General features: G+C 42.4%; 1 protein-coding gene across 1 annotated transcript in view; it reads right to left on the bottom strand.

Annotated features, from left to right (window-relative positions):
* Positions 1 to 1841: 1841 nt before the first annotated feature.
* The window catches only part of nox4 (NADPH oxidase 4), a 147220-nt gene continuing 127780 nt past the window's right edge, over positions 1842 to 21281 (bottom strand). Inside the window, exons 15-18 of the mRNA XM_080197018.1 lie at positions 16958 to 17066; positions 11979 to 12047; positions 7685 to 7785; positions 1842 to 5209 (exon numbers count right to left, since the gene is read on the bottom strand). Of these exons, the coding sequence (XP_080053144.1) occupies positions 5089 to 5209; positions 7685 to 7785; positions 11979 to 12047; positions 16958 to 17066 (400 nt within the window). The 3' untranslated portion in view covers positions 1842 to 5088. The remainder of the gene's footprint in view (positions 5210 to 7684; positions 7786 to 11978; positions 12048 to 16957; positions 17067 to 21281) is intronic.

The raw sequence follows: 21281 nt of genomic DNA, 5'->3' as shown, positions 1-21281 counted from the left end.
AATGGCCAGATCAGGAGTGCATGGTGCAGGTTCATTATCCACATCTTCCTCCATGCTGGCTAAAGTTGTCAATGCCAGGAATGGGGGTAAGAATCCAAAGTTTGAGTCCACCCAGTGGGCAGAATTTTCCGGCTGTTCACGCTATCAGGATCTTCTGGTCCCACTGTACATTTCACAGTGGCAAGGAGTGCATTCAACAGGAAACTATTGATAAGGGCAGGACCAGAGATCCTGGCACTGGCCAACGGCTGCCCACCTCCTACTGCCACAAAGCACATGGGTTCCATGGTACATTCCAGCCATCACCCGGAGTGTTACAGCCATTCATGCCAGCTGGATTTTCCCATCCCGTTGCAGTGAGTGGAGATTTGGCTGGGCATCAAATTCTCAGACTTTGCTGCAGCAGGCGTATGCCAAAAATGGCGGTAAAGATTGCACCCATCATTTTTAAATGGCTATGGCACCATCCTGATTCTGAAAAGCCAGCCCTCCGTTTCCATTGCAATGCTGCTGTAATTCCAGCAGGTGGTAATGTTCCAATATACTTTAATGTTGAGGTTTGTTCTTTAATCCATTCCCACACAGTCAGACACATTCCCCTGAATTCTACCACCTTGTCTGTAGTCCGACAAAGGAAATTGACGGCAGGCGGGAATTTCCAGTCTCGCTCGAGCAAGGCTGTAAAACCCTACCCAATATGAAAAATCTACATTGAACTTAAAAGCAATTTTGTTATTTTGTTCAGCGTCAAGTTAAAGAACATGAGGAAAATATATTTAACAAAAGTAAACAAATTCAGAAAGTTATGCACTTTATTACGTACAGAATATCAAACTTTTATGTATGAACATAATTCGAATTGATAGAGTGAGTTGAGGCATTTTCAGTCATCAGATAAAACAATAATGTAAATAAGAGAGCTATAATCAATCCTATAACAAAGTTGTCCCTGAGAAATTATTAAGCATGTTTTTTTTAAAGTTTATTTATTAGTATCATAAGTATTGGCTTACATTAACACTGCAATGAAGTTACTGTGAAAATCCCCTATTTGCCATACCCTGGGGCCTGCTCAGGAACATTAAGGGGCAATTTACCATGGCCAATGCTCCTAACCCGCACATCTTGTGGACTGTGTGAGGAAACCAGATCACCCAGAGGAATCCCACGCAGACACAGGAAGAGCAGACTCTGCAGACACAGTGACCCATAGTGAGCATAAGGAAGCTAGGATCAATGTAATTCAACAGGTAATCGCAACGTCAACCAAAGACAAATTTTCAAAATGGTTTTGAATTCAGGTTGTACACCAGCCTTGCAGTATGTTTCAATCTATGGTGAGAGCAGCTGCATCAAGTGAGGCTCCTGTTCAGCTTTTAGAAATGGCCTTTCTAAAATAAGCAGCCAGCTGTGAACACTGATAGAAGTGGAGGCAGAAAAGGCAGGAGGCTATGTTGCCCTTCAACAGCAAACTGGGAAAGAGCAACCACTTAAAGCTGAAAGAATGCATTAATATCTGGAATGTCTGAATCTGACAATGCAGAAAATAATCACAAGTGTTTCAGACAGGGAACTTGATGATGTATTTGTCTCTTGCAAATTTTAAAAACCCTGTTTACTTCTTTATACTTCCTCCCTGTGTAGAACGTATTGTCCATTCTAATATTCCCGAGAATAGAGATTCTTCCTGCTCAGAAAGGACAGCAGGACTAGAGGGCACAGCCTCAAGATAAGGGGCGGGGGGGGCAGTTTAGAATGGAGTTGAGGAGGAACTTCTTCACTCAAAGGGTGGTGAATCTCTGGAAGTCTCTGCCCGTTGAAGTGGTGGAAGCTACCTCGCTAAATATAGTTAAGTCATGGGTAGATAGGTTTTTGGTAGGCAAGGGAATTAAGGGTTATGGGGAGAAAGCGGGAAAGTGGAACTGATCCACTTCAGATCAGCCATGATCTTACTGAATGGCGGGGCAGGCTCGAAGGGCTAGATGGCCTACTCCTGCTCCTACTCCTACTCCTTATGTTCTTATGTTCTGATAGTTGCCAAGTTCGTGCTTCAATTTTTAAGACTCTTGAAAAGGTATAGCATCCACAGATGCAAATTGGCCAAACTTCCCCTGCCCTGAAGTAACAAGAGTTCCAATATCTACTGCATTATTATTTACTTCATGTGGTAACACTGTAACAGACTAATACTCAGGTATGAAGCAGAGATAAATGCATCTGCAATGAAACAAGCTTCCATTATTTTTGAAAGATTTCCACCATACTTTGGTTTTGTCTAGTTGTCATTAAAAACTTGAAGGATTGTGGTTTATTACAATAATTAACAAGCCTATTCATTTTACTCAATGACATGCAGATCAGAAATAATAACAAGTGAACAAAAATACAAATAGTACACAAAATTGGCTTGGAACTGTTCAAATTTAAAAGCAAGTTCTGGTGCAGAAGCGGACATTTTTGCCATTAAAATTGCTACATCAGATAAAGATCTTGAAAATGCAGGAAGACTTTGGTCTTCTCCTCTCCATTGTGAATTTATATAATGATATACAAGAACTTCTATTACACCAGCAAGGAGTGAGACTTTCTATCAAGTCCAATACAGCAACGATAAGACACATTTTCTTTAATATATTTTGTCATTCTTCCCAAAGTAAATCAATCAGGTGGATTCTGTTTATTGTTAAAGTTTTTGTTAAAATTTAAAATTTTACATAGCAATCCCTAAACATTGTCCACCACAAACCCTCAGTCAGAGATTTGTGAATAATTTTAAATGACTTGCAATGTAAACATAAATGATGGCAGTTATGCTTATGACCATTGGATCAATAGGAAATCCTGACAACAAAGCATTTGATTTGGCTAATATTTAATGTGGTAAAATCTGGTGTGAAAATCCCTAAAACACATGAAATAACCATTTACTTTTATTCTTTTGGTATTGGACTGTCTCTTATTTTACACTTGACGGTTGTGAGAAATTGCAAACAAACCGCTAAAAAAAAATCCCCTGCTGAGTTCTGGCCCACAGACTGGCATTTGTGCAAAGAAAATAAATTATAACACTGCATGGTTTCCATCACAGAGGAGTGGCATTAATTCTGCTTTGTGTTATTCTGGGAAAGATAATCAACTTGTACCTTCTGTACCTGTTCAAAAAAGAAAGTTTCCACATCAGTGGCCCATGATAAATGTTATTATAAAGAACTAGGGAGATGTCATTCAGGGTGTTCCTGATATCAGCCTTTCAAGTTAGAAAGTAGAAAGCACGTAAGTTGTGAAGTGTTTTTTCCTAATGGTCAAATGATCTTGTTATAAGCCACATATACCCTTTAACTCAGTATGTACGCAAAATACTTTTTCCCTGTGAACATAAGCAAGTTGAAAAATCATAAAGGTAGAAACTCAGAAATAACCCATCAGCTAATCAGTTTTGGCTGTACAATGCTGAAAGCTCAATGTGTGACCTGGCTCCCTTCTGTTCTACAAAGGTTGGGCGGCACAGTGGTTAGCACACTGGCCTCACAGCACCAGGGACCCAGGTACAATTCCACTCTTAGATGGTTTGTCTGTGTGAGTTTGCACCTTCTCCTTGTGTCTGCATGTGTTTCCTCCAAGTGCTCTGGTTTCTTCCCACAGTTCAAAGATGTGCAGGTTAGGTGGATTGGCCGTACTAAATTGTCCCTTAGTGTCCCAAGATGTGTTGGTTAAGGGAATTAGTGGGGTAAATATGTGGGGTTACAAGAATAGAACCTGGATAAGATGCTCTGCGAGACAATCAGTGCAGATTCAATGGGCCAAAAGGTCTCCTAATGCACTGTAGGGATTCTAAGTCTAAGAGCTGTTTCTCTCAAGCATTGAACAGTTGGAGATTCGCTGACAATGTTTTTCTATAATTATTAGATATATTGATTCTTCCTCTTCTAAATTTGTATTGACTTTGCTTCTCAATAATTTTTCTTAGGGTCCTCTTGGCACGCCTCTGTCAAGAGACTACTGAAAACCCCACTTCCAGATCACTGCCAAAGCTGTCATTCAATCTGCTGATAGGATGTGTGCGAGACTAGGTCAGGATGACTTTCCCTTCGGAGTTTAAATCTTTTGTTTCACCATGTCTGACAGCTGGCTGAGATAGAAAGCCTTAGACACAACCTGCAATTTAACACTGACCGGCACAAGGTGTTAGTGCATGATATTGCAGCACCGCCACATCATAATTTCAGCACTTTTCAAATGTTGAGATCAACATCTTTCTACTACGGTGGAGATATTATGTGAGGTGAAAAATTAATGGAGCAGAAATGATTCAACAGTTATCATTGGCTCAGTCTTTTAAATCTTTATCTTTAAAAAAAATCTCCTATTTAACATCCACCATCCTCTGAGTGAGATCTAATCAAAAGACTTTTCTGTAAATGTTTTGGAAGAAGTATGATTTGTGTAGAAAGGTTCAATACTATTGGAAGCTACCTAGAACAACTGCAATGAACCAAGTTGACTTGTGTATGATAATGGTCAGGTCATAGAAGTTGAGCAAATAAAAACACCGTACTTGTCAGCTATCCTATTTATACAATAAATAAGCTTTAATATCCAGTACTTGGGAATATAAATGAGATAAGGGTATTGCTTCTTCGCAAACTATACTAATTAAGGTGGTATGGGGAAGAAAGGGATGCACAGAAGCCTTGGACTGTTTTCAAATCACTGGCTTTTCATAGCAGAGCATCCAATTATTCCCCATCACCATATGTCAGAGTTGAGTTCTGCACCTACTTGTAAATTATAAGAAATACACTAAAATTGCAATAACAATCCCAACCTTCCATAAAATTGTTATAATAGAAACAAAATGCCCAGCTATAACCGACCGATAATGAAAAGAAATACCAATAGGTGAACTGACATTGACAAGCCAATATATAAATTTGTACCTGTGCCACACCAACTACCGAATTAGTATTAATTCAATATGGTTCTCTCTTTGGTGACTGGAGATTGTCTAAGGCTGATCCTGCTGACTATCATATCAGCAAAATAATTGCACTTCAAGTTTCTGTGCTTGTATCTTTTTCTCAGTAATTTTCAGGAGAAGGATTCTTTGTTGTACTCAAATTGCGTTCCATGTGAACTGGTCTTGTTGCTGAGCTTGTGAAGTTCCTTAGAGAGTTCCTTAGGCCCACAGCAAAAAACGCCAACACATTTTCTGTCAGAAATGGAGAAGAAACAGACGTGTCATTTGGAATGATTTCTCAGTCTGACGCACTGCTTTTACTGGAAAATTTTGTCAATAGGTGAAAATGAGTGGATCTGGGATGTTTTACAGCACCCTCTTATTTGCTTAAGTCTGGTAACCATCTTCCAGCAAAGATGCAAGCAAATCTCTGGACCTTCATTTCAGGATGAACATTTTATCTGAAAGGTCTGATGATCATGAAAGAGGAGGACTCTTTTCCAGTGTTCACTGCTGATTGCAAATAATAGAATTTGAGTGGGGGATGGGGATAGCTCTGCTATTGCCAATTTTCCACCCAGCAGTAAAGGTTAAAAACTACCCATATATTAACATAGTCATAAAAATATGGAGACCGGTGCAAACAGTTCTTCCATGCATTTATCTGTAGTTGCATTCTCCTAGTTTAATTCACTTACAGTACTTCACATAGGTTAATGCTCTGCTAAAATACCAGAGAATCATTTCAGACAAGCACGCTAAATCTAATGTTTCATGGCATAATTTAAGGATGAACATTTTTTTCTTCTTTTGCCATAAATTGTGAAGGTTGAACACCTCTCAAAGTCCCTCAGAACTAGTTGCACCATTATCAGTGGCAGTCTGCTGGTAATCTAGTAGACCCATCAACTAACCAGAATTCTGTGGATACGTATCTCATAAATGCTTCTTTGTGATTTCTGGTTCATTGACAATCAGTGTTTGGAGACAGAGGAAGTCATTGCTGAAGACAGCAAACACCATTGCATGGTAAATGTACAGACTACTGATATTTAACAAAGCAATTCAAAAATGGTTCAGAAAGAGAAAAAAAGATGGCCTCATTCCACCCGATATTTTGCCGAGGCAAGATGGTAAGATCGGGCAGGTGGTGGAAAATCAGGTTTGCTCCTGGTTTTGCGCCTTCCCCAATCTTAGCAGCACTGTTTTAATAGCAAAATTGGCTTCATGTCCAGAAAACTGAAGGTAATTTTGGGATTTTGGCCATGTATGCGATAACATGGGCCTGAATTTTTGGGATGGTTAGGGTATGGCCTCTGCCATCTTGGGCTGGGGAGGGGGTGTGGTCCAGAAGTCTCCAGGCTTTAAGATGAGGGCACCTTAATTGGGTTTTATGGTGGAAGTGCTTGCCCCATTCCCACACCCAGTCCAAAATCAAACTTCATTCAATTTAGGGTTTCCTCCCTGAATTATCATCCACTCGCCAGTCTGAAACCTAAATAGCCACTTAAGGGCCTTAATCGGTGTATGGGTAGGCTTTCCGTCTGAGGTTCTGCCCATCCCAGTGTGAAATTGCTACAGGGTGATGGTGGGTGGGATTCTGGAGTGAATCCTGTCTATGAAATTTCATCCCGTCTCCCCTGATGGAAATCCAGAAGTTGCTGTCAGTGAATCCATGCTCCTCCTAGGGTTTACTGTAGAGTTTTCCACTCTGCAAACATGAATTGATGAGAACAGGGGGTAAAAGGTTAACAGGGATAGGCAGGAATGCTGGGTTGAAGTTACAAGCAGATCAGCCATGACCTTATTGAATGGCGGGGCAGGCTTAAGAGGTTGAGTGGCCTACTCCTGCAACTAATTCATGTATTTGTTTATTCACTTGGACAGTAACAACCTTTAAAAAAGTGCAACCTTGTTAAATGAGATGTAACTGGATTTTCATGATGCACTAACTTCATAACAGCGATTTAATACCCTTGCTGGTTCTGAGTAGTTTGTTTACATTTGTAGAATATACAATTGCCCCTCAAATTATAATAAAATCCAGAAGTTTCTAGAAACATCTTGGCCAGAATTTTACCATCCCAAGCACCATGGAAATCAGAGTGGGCAAGGGGCGGACCAGGGAACAGTCCGTTGACCTTGGGGCAGGATTTCACAGTTTTGGGATGAATGAGGTGATAAAATCTCACCCAGTCTGTTTCTACTTCAGTGTGCAATCATCCATTTATTTAGAAATCTGAAAATTGAAGCGAAAAGTGACAGATTTCAAGTGCATCTAACTTCCTAATTTGTTGTGTATGAGACTATTTCCATTTGATCAGTTGACTCCTGTCATCACTGCTTCTGCACACCATGATATCTCCCTAACTTGGCATCAGATTTACACTAGCACTGGGAAAGGGAAAATTCCCACCAGGAGATCACTAAATCATTGTGAACGGCTTTCTTCATGGTCAAAAGTGTGTACTCTCACTTTGCTGCCGACTATACAAACCAGTTCATTAATTATTTACAGGAATCACAAAAGACATATCATACATCAAAAGCTGAATGTAGCTTGGTGTTCCAGTGACTCAGTGTATCCTCAGTGTTCAAGCCAGCACCTAACAACCAGTATCTTGTAGTCTGCAATAGTATTCTCGGGCACACAATTGACACACCACCGCAACTCAATCTTCCGCTTTCAGCTTCTTGCAGTATCCAAAATCTTTAACATTTACTCACTGTCTATTGCACTTGGCTATTTCTCCAAACAGAAGTTTCAAACGAGGTTTTCCAATAATTAGCCTCGAGTTCAGTGCTTGATATTTTTCTCCATTTAAATTCTACAGGAAGTAAAAAAGAAATACAAATAGGCAATGTCAATAAAAACAACTGCTTTGAAAAAGAGAGATCAAATTTTCAAAGACATGCAACCACCAATGACATTCCAATGGTCCTTATCCTGCTTTTCCACAGAACACGATCATGTTCAGTTTCACTGCCAAGTTGTTTGGAATCTTAATCATTACGCATGATTGAATCACTAAAGAGGGATCATTTCACTTCAGGACTTGTTCTCCATAATTGGCAATACACTGGAATAAAATATGCACGCACCCCATAACAAATACCACACCCCATGAGGAGATATTATTTAAAAAGATTAAACCCAAGCCAATTGTAAGCTGTTTTCCTCCCTGACACAGTGCACTAGAAATCTGGACCTTGTTTCTCCAGAAGGCAGTGTATGTTGGGTGAATTAACATTGTCAACACTAAGAGCTCTAGATTTTCTCAGCCTTTTTTATCTTCATTTACATTCCCTTTGTCCAAACAGCAACCCCCCCCATTTCCCCCTCCACAACAGTATACATCTCTTCTGATTTTCTTTGTCCTTAGCTCTGACAAAGGGTCATCCAGACTCGAAAAGTTGGCTCTATTCTCTCTTCACAGATGCTGTCAGATCTGCTGAGATTTTCTATTTTTGTTTCAGATTCCAGCATCCACAGTATTTTGCTTTTAGCCCTGGATTTTTATTGGTTAAGTGTGTTGCAGAATATGGAAGAAATGCATGTTAATGGAGTTGAGTTATTGATCAGCTATTATCGAATTGCTGGGCTTCAGGAGCTGAAAGGCTTACTCCTCTTCTTACATTCCCATGTTGAACAACTGACATGGTCCCTACAGGAGCCAAGAAGAAGAGAGATCCCCATGCTAAAGAATGGGTCCAGATGAGTGGCGGGATCTAACTTCTCACCATCCCCCCCACCCATGCAACAGGAGACTCTGGAATTGGAAAGGTAGGATGGTTGTCTCTCAATCACAGATAGTGGGACAGGAGTCTGACTACAACAGCATAAGTAGCTTTATAACTGGGCATGAGAAAACCTTGGGCATACAAGGGATGCTGCTCCTGTTGCCTCCATTGTGCATGCATCAAACACCAGCCTATTTTGGAGGTTCATGGTTGGAACGAAAAGAAATCTTTTAATCTTTTTGTTCTTTCATGCAGGTCTTTCAGTGGTTAGCAATGATACTGCACTGCGCCAGAGACTCAGGTTTAATTCTGGCCTTGGGTAACTATCAGTGTGGAGTCTGCATGTTCTCCTCATGTCTGCAGGGGTTTCCTCCATGTGCTCCAGTTTCCTTGCACAGTCCAAAGAATTTTGTACTTCCTTGCTAGAGGGATGGAGTCTAAAAACAGTGAGATTATGTATAAGGTGCTGGTGAGGCCACACCTGGAGTACTGTCTACAGTTTTGGTCTCCTTACATGAGAAAAGATATACTGACACTGGAGGGGGTGCAGAAGAGATTCATTAGGTTGATTCCAGAGTTAAGAGGGTTGGCTTATGATGAAAGATTGAGTAGACTGGGGCTTCTCTCATGGGAATTCAGAAGGCTGAGGGGAGATCTTATAAAAACATATAAGATTATGAACGGAATAGATAGGATAGAAACAGGGAAGTTGTTTCCACTGGCAAGTGAAACTAGAATTAGAGAGCATAGCCTCAAAATAAGAAGCAGATTTAGGACTGAGTTGAGGAGGAACTTCTTCACACAAAGGGTTGTGAATCTGTGGAATTCCCTGCCCAGTGAAGCAGTTGAGGCTACCTCATTGAATGTTTTTACGGCAAGGATAGATAAATTTTTGAACAGTAAAGGAATTAAGGGCTATGGTGAGCGGGTGGATAAGTGGAGCTGAATCCACAAAAAGATCAGCCATGATCTTATTGAATGGCAGAGCAGGCTCGAGAGGCCAAATGGCCTACTCCTGCTCCTAGTTCTTATGTTCTTATGAGCAGTTTAGATGGATTGGCCACGTTAAATGCCCTTTAGTGTCCAAAGATGTGCAGGTTAGGGAGATTAGTGGGGTAAATACATAGGGCTAAAGGGGTAAGGTGGGGTGTGGGCCCAGGAAAGATGTTCTGTCGGACTGTCGGGGCCAACTTGATGAGTTGAATGGGATCCTTTTGCACTGTAAGGATCTATGACTCTTCCTCAAGAACAGAAAGCTGCAACCAGTCTAGTGGACAATAGTCCACCTCAGGGAAGGAGGGGGGTCTTCAGAGGCTGCATCATCACTCAGCTCCACAGTGCAGATGCACTCACGTTGGTAGGTATCCTGAGACAATTAGAATCAGGGCCACAACCTGGAGAGAGTAGCATATATGTGGCTGACTAGCTGTCACAGGTTGTTACAGCTGAGGCCATTGACAGCCAGAATAACAAGAGAGACCAGACCCATGCTAAGCACCAGGCTGATAAAGTGCTTCTGGAGATGCCAGTGAAATGGCAGAAGCTGGATGTACAGGGTAAGGTGTGTGAAATATGTTGAACATTTAAGAGGGAATGCGCACCCTAGTTTGGACAGTGGAAGAGTTTATCCAGAGCATGAGTGCTGCCACTTCCCTCCACTGAGATGTTTGAGAATCCCCAGGAAAGCCATATCCAGCAGACCAGTCTATGGATGCTGGAGGTGCAGACAGACAATTGTGTTGTTCATGAGCTCTGTCAGTGCCAAAGCACTTAAGTCTGCATCAGGTCCTCATTTTTCTTCGGTTAGCAGGGAGATACAAGTGTGCCCTGTGAGGGTGGAGGAGCAGACTTGAAGGACCAAAGGGTTCCTCTCTGGGTTTGCTGGATGTGGACAGTAGCTCCTAATCCCTCTGCTAATGACAGCAGGGTCTCAGGTTGCTGCAACAGAGGGGGTGATTGCACCTTTGCAGGAGCCATCAGCATGCCAAAGCCCCCTCAGGGAGTCCCTGGCATTGTGAGGCAGCAGTGCTAATCACTGTGCCACCATGCTGCCCATACCGTAGTTGTACACCATTACATTAATATTTATATTTCTCTGAAAAAAGCTGAATAAAAATCTACATTTTGAATTGTATCTAGCATTCACCAGATATACTGTTCTTTTACTTTGCCTCAACTAGTTTAAGAGTGGGATTCTCCGATCTTGTCTGTGCTCACCTGTCTGCAAGTGAGGACACCGAATTTGGCATTCCAGCTAAAACTCCAGTCACTGCAATGGGACCGGAGAATCCCAGCCGCGAACAGGGTCAGAGATTTTCGGTGGAAGTCTCTGAATTGCACACATTTTGAATACAGACAGAAAGGTGTTAGGGAGCTTTCTTCACTCCTAACTTGAAACTTAACAGTATTGGATCTTTCCCAACAAGAGTTTGTTGTCTCTTTGACCACTGTTTTAACTTTTCTCACCGTCATCAGATTGAAGATAAATCCAAATAACATTAATTCCTGTCTAATGGCATGATAACACAATGGTTAACACTGCTGCTTCACAGCGCCAGAGACCTGGGTTCACATCCAACCTCCGGTAACTATGTGGAGTTTGTATATTCTGTGTCTGCGTGGGTCTCCTCCAGGTGCTCTGGTTTCCTTCCACACTCCAAAAATGTGCAGATTAGGTTGATTGGCCATGCTAACTTGTCCCTTAGTCAGGGAGATTAGTAGGGCAAATACAGGGGGTTAGGGAATAGGGCCTGGGTGGGACTGTTGTCTGCGCAGGTTCGATGAACTATTTCTGCCTTTACGGATTCTATGATTCTAATTGAATTTCTTCCCAGCATGAGATTAGGATTTCTCATTGATTTTACATCCAGCAATGATAAAAAAAAGTCTAATTAAAAGGTAGTGGATGTGACAAAAATTATATAGTTGCAAGTGATTATAAAACTTATTTACAAAGCACAAATTTGAATAAATTGTAATAAAATGAAGGGAGGTTACAATCTTCCGAATCTTAAAGCCAACTGTGACATAACTTCATTGTTACTACCTGATTTACCCTGCCTTCCCTTTTATTCTTTTCAACTTTGGGTCCCACATTCTTGCACCTCATCGCGATTTTATCAGTTTTAGAAAAAGTGCAAACATGCACAAATCAAGAAGGGATTTTAACTCATTTTCCTCCAGCACGAGAACAGTTGTGAATTGATACTTTGAGAGTGATTTGGAACAAAATAAGCAGAAATGTGTAAAGTCACCTGAAATGCAACCAACTTTAAATTACCTGTATCCCATCTGTTCGGCTCAGGTACAGCTGGATGTTCAGGTAGTCTGGTCGGTTCTCCTGCCAGAGCTGGTGATGGAAAAGCAGCCCAGTCAAAATCAATTAAGACAGCACAACTGAAAGGTCCAACAAATTTCCCAGCAGTTTGGACAGGTTTAATGACAAAATTTGAAAATGCAAGTAGTGCTAGAGAAAGAGAGAGTGTTTATCCAATGATATCATGATAGGAATCCATGGAGACCAAAATGGAGAATGATCATTACCATAACAGGAACATTGAAATATGCACTTAATATTTGTGCATGAAAATGAATAATGCCAACAAACAATTTCTTGCAGAAAGTATGTGTACAATGTCCTTTGGTGAACAACTGTAAATATCAACTTGCGGGTTATCATTGATGGAAAAATGAACACTTCCCCCTTTTCAGGTATCTGGTAACAGCATCAAATACTCTTTCTTTCTGTCTGTCATAACTTTTCATAGAATCATAGAATCCCAACAGCGCACCAGGAGGCCATTCAGCCCATCGAGTCTGCATCGACAACAATCTCACACAGGCCCTATCCCTGTCACCCTACATATTTACCTCGCTAATCCGCCTAACCTACACATCCTGGGACACTAAGGGAAATTTAGCATGGCCAATCAACCTAACCTGCACATCTCTGGGGGAAACCAGAGCGCCCAGAGGAAACCCACGCAGACAGGGGAGAATGTGCAAACTCCATACAGTGACCTGAGGCCAGGAATCAAACCCAGGTCCCTGGAGCTGTGAGGCGCCAGTGCTAACTGCTGTGCCACCACACTGCCCTAAACAGCAATCCATAATGGTTTCATGGTCACCATTCAATTACCTTTTAATTCCAGATTTGTTATTCTTTTGACTTTATCTTTATCGGATTTCACCGTAGGTCTTATTTTAGATTTGTTTGAAAGATTTCCTATCTGACAGCTAGCTTGACTGCCCAGGCTGGTTCTTGAGTTGGAATGCAGCCAGGTACTACACAGCAGTTAAAGCAGAGGTTATTGACAATGGAGGAGATCCTGAGGAGGATGAGTAACTGGAGGCCACAGGGAGCTGGGGGTAGTCAGCAGTTGGAGATTGTGGAAATTACACTGGAGCAAACTGGGCTGCTGTGTAATCCAAATGATTCAGTCTGACAGTGTCCTGAGTGAGGCTTCTGTCATCTGGCAGAACTCAGTCAGATCCAAGGTCCATCTGAAAGTCCTGCCTTGCCAGTGGTGGTCATGTCTGTGATGGGTGCTGGTGAATGGGTGCTCTGAAGGAGGTCATTAAGGCACGACTAGGACTCCAAGGTACACTGAGGAGATGGAATGGGTGTGATGAAAGCAATCCATGGTCTTCACAATGACTCCTTAGTCTGCAACCGGTACATGAACATGGCAGGCTTCCGTTCTTTCATATATCTGGTCAATGTGTCTACAAAGATGAGCAGGAGTGCATAATGGATGGCGCAGCCAATGGTTATCCAAGCAATCAGGCAACTGAGGAGGAGGAGAAAAAGGGCTAGTCACCACCAGGCCAAGCAAAGGGAAGAGCCTCACCATGCACCAGCAGGGCATCCCTTGGAACCCTGAAGCTGATGCCAGAGGGACAGAGTCATAGTGGGCCTGGAATGTTAAGGGATGTTCTGGCTCACAACTGCAACATTTCCTGGGAAAGTTGATGCTGTAGAGATTGGGAAGCCTTCCATTGCCAGTGGCTCTCAAACTGACTGCGGCTCTAAACCTCTTTGTGAGAGGTCCATTCCAGACCTCCACCTTTGCAGGATTTCTCAAAGATTTGCTCAGAAATGCATCCAAGAGATGCCCTATTACAGAGGCCCTATTTACCAGGGCATACAATTACTCTCTAATTCTCCTTGGATGAAGCCAGCAGTGGGATTGGAGCAGCTCCAGATTCCCAGGGGTGTAGAGTGCCATGGGCTATATTATTTGCCTTTAAGAGCTCCCTGACAGTAGCCATTTTGATTCATCAACAGGAAAGAATTCCCCTTTCTCCAAGTGTAGTTGGTTTATAACCACCACAAGTAGATAATGCAGGTCTGTGTGAGCTACCCTGGGGGCCCCTGTGACTCTTGTATCAAATCATTCATAGGTACCACAGACTTTCGCAGGTCCTCAGCTCATCCAGGGTGGCTCTTTGGTGACAAAAGAGGAGACTTTACGAGACTTTATGTGTTTCTGTGTCCAGCTAGCATGAACACAGGAGAGTTTCAGATCCGATTTTCGGGCAAGTCTTTGCTCCCATATCATGGACTTTTACAATCAAAAAATGGTCTAGATTGTTTCCAGCCATTAGAGGGCGTAAATTGTCAACTAGCTTGCTCAAGCAGCAGAGGGAGCTATTGTGTTTGTGCAGACCTCTGTGGCTACACATGTGCAATTACAACATCAGATGCCTGACAGCTCAGAGAGAGAAATCTGTTAGCACCCCCCCCCACCTCCACACACACACACAACTGATCTCCTGCAGAGTAGCAGCAGGGCCACTGCTCTTTCCTCCTCCACCAATTGCAACTGCAGAGTGGCACTGGGCACCCACTCCCTCTCTGATTGGGCTGCTCCAGCCTGACCCTGACTCTTCAGTCCCCATCCCTTCAGGTCCCACCCCCATAGGCCCCATCCCTTGGCACTACCCAATAGACACCTCATCCTTGCCCTCAACCTCCCCGGGGAGGCCTCAATGGTGAAGCCAACATGACTGCTCCCTGTTCGTGGGGATCTGGTGCTTTCCTCGCTGGAGAGAACCTCCCCTGGCAAGGCCACAAAGGCAAGTGAGCCCATATGATTAAATTATTTAGCCTCTTACCAGAAATGGGCGAGAATCTGAAAGCTGAATATGGGGCTCGTAAGATCACAAGAAGCAAGATATCGAGTGATTTCTCGGCTCTCATGCAAGTTTACCAGCTCGCCCGGCCCATCGATGAGCAGGATGGGTTGGTAAAATCACTGTAAAAGGATGCCCACAAAGCGTTCCAGAGGAGAGGTGCAATGCTGCTGATTCTGTAATACACTCAGTGATTGAGCAGACCGCTGGCATCTTAAAGATGTGTTTTTGTGATCTGGGCATGTTTAGCAGTCTCCAGGACTCTCCCCAGGGAGTCTCCTGTATCACCACTGTTTGCTGCACTCTACACATCCTGGTGCTCTGAAGGGGCAGAATGACTTGGCAGATGGAGAAGCTACATGCCTCCTCTAATAATGGGGATTTTAAGAAGGCAAAACTCATTGAGGCCAAGGAAGTGGAGGCTGCAGAAGAAGAGGCCATAGCATCAGACAAACAAGGCAGGACTGCACACGAGATGCTTATAGCGACCAGGTTCCAGGAGGATGATGATGAACAGCTCATCCAAGCTTCTTTCACCAGTGCCCTTCACGCTGGATCCATCTCAACACCTTTGTGGTGATCCTCACCATCTCAATGAAGTACATCCAGCTTTGACTGAGTAGTTGCACTGCTGGGTTACAATGTCCTCATCCTTGAAATGTGAGGCAGCCACTGGAGAATATGGCCTTCCTGTGATGGGGTAATCACTGTGACATGGCGTTCTGTGAGTAAAGTTGAGATGCTACAGCCTCTTGAGGCATCTCGCCAACATTCCACTGCCAACTGCAACCTCCAAGAGGCAGAAGCAGCCCTGGAATCCTCAGTGCACTCATGGCAGTATGCCTACAGTCTGGCAAGTGCTTTAAGATATAAAATGGTACCTTCAAACAGGTAGTTAACAGAACTCTACTCACCCCTACAATTATTGGTTAATTTAATACAAAAGCAAACCATTTAAAATATAGCTTGAGCAGATAGTTCAGAATTGTCCTTCAAACGGGTTTAGTTTTTTATTTTTGTTTGGGATTTTCAACAGTGTTTGACAGCACACCAAGGAATTCTGAAGAAGTTTCCTCAGATATTGAGCTTGTTGCTGTAACGTTTAAATGTTAAAAATTTGATCAAATATGATAGAAACATAGAACAGTACAGTGCAGTACAGGCCTTTCGGCCCTCAACGTTGCACCGACCTGTGAAACCAATCTAAAGCCCATCCAACCTATACTATTCAATATCATCCATATGTTTATCCAATGACCATTTAAATGCCCTTAAAGTTGGCGAATCCACTACTGTTGCAGGTAGGGGATTCCACACTCTTACTACGCTCTGAGTAAAGAACCTAACTGTGACATCTGTCCTTATATCTATCACCCCTCAATTTAAAGCTATGTCCCCTCATGCTCGTCATCTCCATCCAGGAAAAAGGATCTCACTGTCCACCCTATCTAATCCTCTGATCATCTTGTATGCCTCTATTAAGTCACCTCTTAACGTTCTCTCTAACGAAAACAGCCTCAAGTCCCTCAGCCGTTCCTCATAAGACCTTCTCACATACCAGGCAACATACTGGTAAACCTCCCCTGCACCCTTTCCAATGCTTCCACATCCTTTCTATAATGCAGCGACCAGAACTGTACACTATACTCTAAGTGCAGCCGCACCAGAGTTTTGTACAGCTGCAACATGACATCATGGCTCCGAAACTCAATCCCTCTACTAATAAAAGCTAACACACCATAGGCCTTCTTAACAACCCTATCAACCTGGGTGCAACTTTCAGGGATCTATGCACATGGAATCAGAGTGTATCAGATAATACTCTCGTTGGAACAATACCATTCCCAGACACATCCTCTGGTTAATCTTCAAACAGCTTGATATGAAGGGTGGGATTTTACAGCTTCGCTTGGGCAGGATCGTAAAATCCTGCCCGAGGCCAGCGGAGATTTCCGTTTTGGGAACCTCACCCACCCCAGAATTAGGGCCGACGAGGTGATAGGGTTCCGGCCGAAATCTCTGAAAACAAATCCAGCTGCTATTCCTCAGCAAAACTGAACAAGCATTTACCCTGCAATGCACAAATTAGGATATCTGTTGCTTGACTTCACCATCTGGTCTTACCTTGTCATGTAAACCACAGAGCAGATCTGCAAACCAGAGAAAGGACTGAATTTCTTTGCACACCCAAATGAAGTAAAGTCGTCTGAGCTTGTATTGTTTCCAGTCATCTCTGGAAGAAAAAGGAACAACATTTCTAAGAGCTGTATTAGCTTCATTGTTTCAAACATCCTGTAAATCAGGGAATTGTCTCAACTGCAAAACATGCAACATTCATGCCCTAGTCATCTAACCCTGAAAGCCTGGGCAAATCAGTGGTATTTGTCCATACATTTCACAAAATATTAAAGCACTGAAGATCAGTCAGCCCTTTGTGCCTGTGCCAGCTCTCAGATAAAGCTATCGAATTAGTCATGGTCCCCTGCATTTGCATGTAGCAGTGCACATTTTTTCCTTTCCAATTCTGTCTTACCCTTGAATCTGCTTCCACCACTCTTTCTGACAATGTATTCAATATTATGATAAATTTGAGTAAGGGGCATCGGATTTGAGAAAAAACATTTTTCACTCAGAGGGTGGTGGGAATCTGGAATGCACTGCCTGGGAAGGTAGTGGAGGCTGGAAACCTTATTGCCTTTAAAAAGTATTTAGATGAGCACTTGAAATATCATAACATTCAAGGATATGGGACAAGTGCAGGAAAATGGGATTAGTGTGACTTTAGTGGTAATTATTGTTTGTGCAGATGTGATGGGCCAAAGGGCCTTTTCTGCACTGTATGACTATGACTCTATGCATTAAAAAACTACCTCAATTCCTTTTTGAGTGTTTTGTCAAGTACATTATTCACTGGTCCACCCAGTTTGCTTTTTATGAGTCCAGAGGTTAAGAACTTATTGCTGTTCGTGCTTTTGTACCTTTGGTGGGTGAATCCCAAATCCAAACATTGAAGCTATTTGGTATAAGCTGTTTGAAATGGACATTAATTATAGAGTCAGAGAGGTTTACAGCATGGAAACAGGCATTTCTGCCCAACTTGTTCATGCCGCCCTTTTTTTTAAACCACTAAACTAGTCCCAATTGCTCGCGTTTGGCCCATATCCTTTTATACTCATCTCTAAATGCTTTTTAAAAGACAAAATTGTACCTGTCTCCACTACTGCCTCTAGCAGCTTGTTCCAGACACACACCACCCTCTGTGTGAAAAAATTGCCCCTCCAGGCCCTTTTGTATTTCTCCCCTCTCATCTTAAACCATGCCCTGTAGTTTTGGATTCCCCTACCTTTGAGAAAAGGTGTTGACTATCTAGCTGATTGATGCCTCTCATTATTTTATAGACCTCAATAAGATCACTGCTAAGTCTTCCCTGCTCCGGGGAAAATGTCCCAGTCTATCCAGCCTCCCCTTATAACTCAAACCATCAAGTCCTGGTAGCATCCTAATAAATCTTTTCTGCACTCTTTTTAGTTTAATAATTAGCTAACATGAACACTGACTGAAACCTACTTAAATGTTGTGGTTCCATGGTGTGCAGTGATGTGGCACATGAAGAAAAGAAGTGGTTATGATAAGCTGCAAGCTGTAGCTAGTTTATTACAGCTGTTAAACAACCAAAGTACAATTCCATCAACAGCATGTTCCATTTACAGCATTGAAAAATAATTTAGTTTTCTCTTGGCATGGCACAGCCAGTATCTACTTCTATGCAAAGTCATTACTTCCTAGGTCAATATATGAGACATCTGTCAGGATTTATTAAATGTAGCATGCAGTTTTTTTGAGGTACATGCTTTATTTTAGCTCAATCACTAAACAATATTTTCAGAATTCCATTTGAAGTTCATTCCTGTGGTTTAACAGCCCTTTTCCTTCAGATTCAAGGGTCTGTAAAGAGTTTTTAGCTGCCTGTTTCTCTTTCTCCATTGGATTTCCCAGGCATCTTTTGTTTTGTGTTTAAAGGTTATGCAAATACTTGAGACTAGGAAGTAGTCCTACGGGGAAGTGCTAATTCACTGCTGAATTGTCTAAATTCATTACTAAGTGGGGGATTTGAAGGGAATGACCTTGTCTTATATTATTTTAATATCCTATACCATTCATCTGCAATTTCTGAAAATAAATAACCCTTCGCAAAGTAACTTGTTGCCACAAATCATTTAGTTTGAATATGCAAAACACAATAAGTACAATTTTGTAAAGGCTTGCCTTGAAAAATAAGCAATTTGTTTTTAACAAAATGTTCTTTCAGACATAAACTTAACAATTGCTGTTGTTGAGTAGGCGAACTTGAAAACAACTTTATTCCTTTGTATTATTTTTACAGAGGTTTTAGCCAATTTAAAAGATGCAGGTTAATCTGAACTATTCATTTGCTAATCTCACCAGCTGTACTCAAAGTTAATCAAACTATCAAAGTTTGGGTGCAATAGAACCATTTCAGGAGAGTCCAAATTATTAGAACAAAGCACAACTGATTATGACATGTTATAATGCTTCCTGCTTTAATGTATTTACAATGCATCCAATATTTCATAATATATATCCTGTATTGGTGCTGTTTTGAAGTTTTTTCTTTGCTGTAAACTACTGTGTTGCACACAATACATTGTTTCACATCATCTTTACTGAAAGCTGAATGATTCTGATCACACACTGCATGCTTATTGAGCAGTAATTAATCATTAATTAAGTAAAAATCAATCTTATTTAATTATCCGATTTTTGAGCTAATAAGAACAAAATCACTTCCACTGGAGTGATTCAGAGTCAAACAGCATGTTGACTTGAACAACTGTTAAATATCCCAAAAAGCCACATCAGCTATTGTCCTACCCTCACTGACACACGTCACGGATGTAATTTTATGGCCTTGCTCATCATGAAACCGTAAAATCCCACCGGAGGTCAATGAATCTTTCCATGGCTTGTCCCTCGCCCACTCTAATTCCCACAATAGGCGAGATGGTAAAATTCCAGCCAAATCCCTCTCTCTTTTGTCATAGAATAGATGTCGTAGAATCCCTCCCGTACAGAAGGAAGTTATTTTGCCCATCGAGTCTGTACCGACCACAATCCCACCTAGGCCCTATTCCTGTAACCCTGCACATTTACCCTTCTAATCTGCCTGACACTCGGATCAATTTAGCATGGCCAATCAACCTGACCTGCACATCTTTGGACTGTGGGAGGAAATGGGAGTACCAGGAGGAAACCCATGCAGACACAGGGAGAACCTGCAAACTCCACACAGACAGTCATCCAAGGTCGGAATGAACCTTTGTCCCTGGCGCTGTGAGGCAGCAGTGCTAACCACTGTGCCACCGAGCCGCCATTTCAGGTAGGGTGAGCACACCTGAAGGCAGCTAATCGATGGGGGCTGGCAAGACTGCATGCCTGAATTCCCAGGATGGAGATAGAGGCTGCCGTCACTGAGATGCTAGTCAGTGGTGGGCTTTGAGAAATACTCAAAGATGACCGTACGTTCATACCTGATCTCCTCCTCACATCTACTGATCCCTTAGCTCAGAATATCTTCTATCCACAAGCTGCAAATGATAAACATCTAAAAATCTAACCCCTCCGCTCACCACAACCCAACCTGCTTGACATTCTTCTTTCTGATGCTCAAGAAGACCTATATCCGGCAGTGCTGGATGAGCGGGAGGAGGTGATGATGAAGAAGCACTGCTACACACTTTCACCCTCGCAGCCAGCAGTTCAAATACTGGCATACGCAGTGATTAGCTTAGAGGTACATGTTGAGACACGAGGCATGACTGGTCTGGAGTCAGCGCAAGAAACAAAGTTGCAAAAGGTGCCAGTCTGCCCAAGTTCAAGACTGCACAAGGTTTTGCTTCAAAGGACTCAAAGAACCAGACTGATGGGATAGAGAAGATAGTGGCTGACAGATATCAGCACAGCAATGCTTGGCGTACTGGCAGGTTTGCTAGAAAGCTTGTCAATGTCAAGAAAATGCAAGAATTCATCACCTTTCTGGCACAGGGCTTTGTGCAGAATCTGGAGCCCATCCTCTCTCCAATGTTGGCCAGTTCAAAGAAGACACTTGCAGATCCCATCTTAATTCAGGGTCTGATGGTCTAGGTCTCAGCTTCCACTGCAGCAGAAGTACAGCCCATTCACTGTCTGGGTGAAAGTGTGTAGCAGTCATGCCACTGAAGTCATACCAGCTCAGACTGCTGCCATTGTTGCTGCGGATACCAATGAGCAAAGGAATTTGCAAGCTGTCAGAATAGTCCAGTAATCTGCCTTGTAACACAATGCTGGGATTGCTAAACCATCACCTCTGAGGGCAGGCAGTTTCACAATGGAGCATGAGCCCATTATCCTCTTTCAAGATGGCAGGCATGACCCTCCAAGAAGAGGTATT

Source organism: Carcharhinus amblyrhynchos, chromosome 10 (genome assembly GCF_965287045.1).
Source record: "Carcharhinus amblyrhynchos chromosome 10, sCarAmb.v2.hapA, whole genome shotgun sequence".
In the NCBI taxonomy this organism is placed as follows: domain Eukaryota; kingdom Metazoa; phylum Chordata; class Chondrichthyes; order Carcharhiniformes; family Carcharhinidae; genus Carcharhinus; species Carcharhinus amblyrhynchos.
Note: the sequence above shows the minus strand (reverse complement) of the source record. Positions and strands in the feature narration are given on the sequence as shown.